The 2,760-nt window shown below is 48.0% G+C and overlaps 1 protein-coding gene across 1 annotated transcript; it reads left to right on the top strand.

The window, feature by feature from the left end:
• Window positions 1–601: 601 nt before the first annotated feature.
• On the top strand, window positions 602–1,606 carry LOC102253900 (melanoma-associated antigen 8). The gene has a single exon (XM_005872802.1). The coding sequence runs from the start codon at window positions 602–604 to the stop codon at window positions 1,604–1,606; it is 1,005 nt and encodes a 334-aa protein (XP_005872864.1).
• The last annotated feature ends 1,154 nt before the right edge of the window (window positions 1,607–2,760 follow it).

Genomic DNA, 2,760 nt, shown 5'->3' with positions numbered 1-2,760 from the left:
GGGAAAGGTGAGGATCCTACATGTGCAAGGAGGAACCACCCACCCATAACAGAGGGGACCTCACAGAGTCCTGCTGCACCTGCTGTCAGCATTGGGGTCCCAGGACTGTGATTGCCATGTGCATGCTGAAGTGCCCCTTTGTTCCCTCCAGAAGAGGCCCCTGGATTGGAGGAGGTGAAGGCCTTGGTCTATGCTACATATTCTAAGGTCACAGAGCAGCAGGAGGCCAGGAAGTGCTAGCAATTAAGGTGAGGTGCTGACCATGAATATGTCCCTATGGGCTCCCCACCCATGTCAGAGGGGACCCCACACCTGACACATCATACCCCACCGTCAGCTACAGAACCCTGTGCTGTGCCTTCTATACCCTGAACAGTCATGTCACTTCCTACTTCAGGTTGTTAGTGGGCAGGCTGATCAGGAGTGAGCCCTGTGAGTCCCATGTACACCCCTAAAGGAGAGACCTGGAAGTCACCTTTGTCAGAGCTGCCTCGGGTGTGTTTCTCAGCTCATGCCTCTCACACTCCCCCTCCCCCAGGCCCGTGGTTCCTCATCGCCCATCTTCTGCCCACACTCAGTCACTGTTCGAGCACGAGTCATCATGCCTGGTCATCATATGAGTGAGCTTGAGGAAGACCATCAGGACCCAAAGGAGATCCCCGACCTGCTGGCAGAGGAGCTGTTCTGGGCTATGCAGGAGGAAGAGGAGGAGGGGGAGGCGGAGGAGGAGGCCCTGTCTCTCTACTCCTCTCGGTCTTCCTCCCCCTCAGTCCTGTTTATAGACAGCCTAGAGGAGGTGTCTGCTGCTGAGACATCAAGTCCTCCCCAGAGTCTTGAGGGTGCCTTCCCCTCCCGCCATGCCATGGCAGCCTTTCCATGGAGCCAATCTGAAGATGAGAGCTCCAGCAGCCAAGATGAGGAGGGTCCAAACACTGAGGGAGGCCCTGATGAAGATGCCAATTCCTTGCTCCACAAAGCACTGCATTCGACATTGATGGAAATGGTTGAGTTCCTGCTCCTGAAGTATCGTGCAAAGGAGCCAACTACAAAGGCAGAAATGCTGAGTAGTGTCATCAAAGAGCACCAGGACCACTTTCCTGAGATCTTCAGTGCAGCCGTTGAGTGTATGCAGCTGGTCTTTGGTATTGATGTGAAGGAAGTGGGCCCCAGTGCCCACACCTATTTTCTGGTCACCGCCTTGGGCCTCACCTATCATGGGATAATGAGCGATGGCCATAGATATCCCAACACAGGTCTCCTGGTCACACTTCTCTGGGTGATTGCTGTGGAGGATGATTGTGCCCCTGAGGAGAAAGTATGGGAAGCACTGAGTGTTTTAGGGGTGTATGATGGGAAGGAGCATTGGATCTATGGGGAGCCCAGGGAGCACATCACCAAAGTTTGGGTGCAGGAACAGTACCTGGTGTACCGCCAGGTGCCCAATACCAATCCTGCAAGCTATGAGTTCCTGTGGGGCCCCAGGGCCCATGCTGAGACCACCACATTGAAAGCCCTCAAGTTTGTGCTCACGGTTAATCATAGGGATTCCCATTTCCTCCCATCTCTGCCTGAAGGGCCTGAGTGCAATGAAAACCACTATGCCTGAGCCAGAGTTGTATCCAGGCACTTTTGAGGCCCATGTGCATTAACTTCTTTTGCTGGGCGTAAAGTGCATACCATTTTCAAATCTGTGTTTGGGCGAAAGCAGTAGTGAGGCCCAGGGAAAGCTTTGGGCTCCTATGATAATTGAGAAATTTATGATTTATTACTTTGATATTTTTAAAGGAGATTTTGTAATGTTCCTTTTCATAGAAGGTTTCATAAACTTTTAGCATGTAAGTTTGTAAATGACATTGATCACATTATATATTTCTACATGTCCAGCTCAAGAGTAAGAGATTTGCTATTGTATAACGAAAATTGGGACACTTCCCATCGTAGTTTGTGATCCCAAAATAGATAACATGGCATTATAAAAGGATTTCCTTGGAAATGTGAAAGAATTCAGCAGTACAATTGATGGAGTTTAGAAATAGAAAAATAAAAGCAAAATGTTGTTTATTTTTGCTTCTTATCTCTTCTTGTCTGCCTTTCCATGAAACAAATTATCCAATGATCCTTGGTTGTGGTAAGAAAATGGAGGGATTTCATCTGCATAAAGGCCACCTCTGCTCAGTAGTTCATTTAATCCCCAGACATGTCCTCTGGAAGGCCTGTGATAGTAGTGGGCACACTATCATAAACAGGACACACACACCCACAGGATGATAGTGTAGGAGCTGAAGTCATATAAGGAAAGGGTTAGGTGTCCCCTTAATCCTACAAACAAGTAACAGAACAGGTGAGGCAGTGGGCCTCCAGCAACCAGCACTCACTTGTGAATGGACTTCATTTTTATCGCAGCATACTTGCAATAGCATGGACGGAATTGGAGAGCATTATACTAAGTGAAATAACCTAGTCAGAGAAAGCTAAATATGACATGATTTCACTCATATATGGAATATAATAAACAACATAAACTGATGAACAAGAACAGATCCTAAGACAGAGAAGCATCAATCAGATCATCAAACCTCAGAGGGAAGGTAGGGGAGAGTGGAAGTAAGGGAGAGAGATCAATCAAAGGACTTGTATGCATGCATATAAGCCTAAGCAATGGACACAGAAGTCAGGGGGTGAGGGCATGAGTGGGGGGTGGAGGAGGGCAATGGGGTAATAAGGACACATACGTAATACCTTAATCAATGAAGAAGAAAA

The sequence above is a fragment of the Myotis brandtii genome, unplaced genomic scaffold (assembly GCF_000412655.1).
Source record: "Myotis brandtii unplaced genomic scaffold, ASM41265v1 scaffold3902, whole genome shotgun sequence".
NCBI classification, from domain to species: Eukaryota; Metazoa; Chordata; class Mammalia; order Chiroptera; family Vespertilionidae; genus Myotis; species Myotis brandtii.
The sequence above is the reverse complement of the archived record's forward strand: the minus strand, read 5'-3'. Positions and strand labels throughout refer to the sequence as shown.

Bases quoted from the DNA above. Each gene is read 5' to 3' on its own strand.
- LOC102253900 (XM_005872802.1), top strand. From the start codon at position 602: ATGCCTGGTCATCATATGAGTGAGCTTGAGGAAGACCATCAGGACCCA.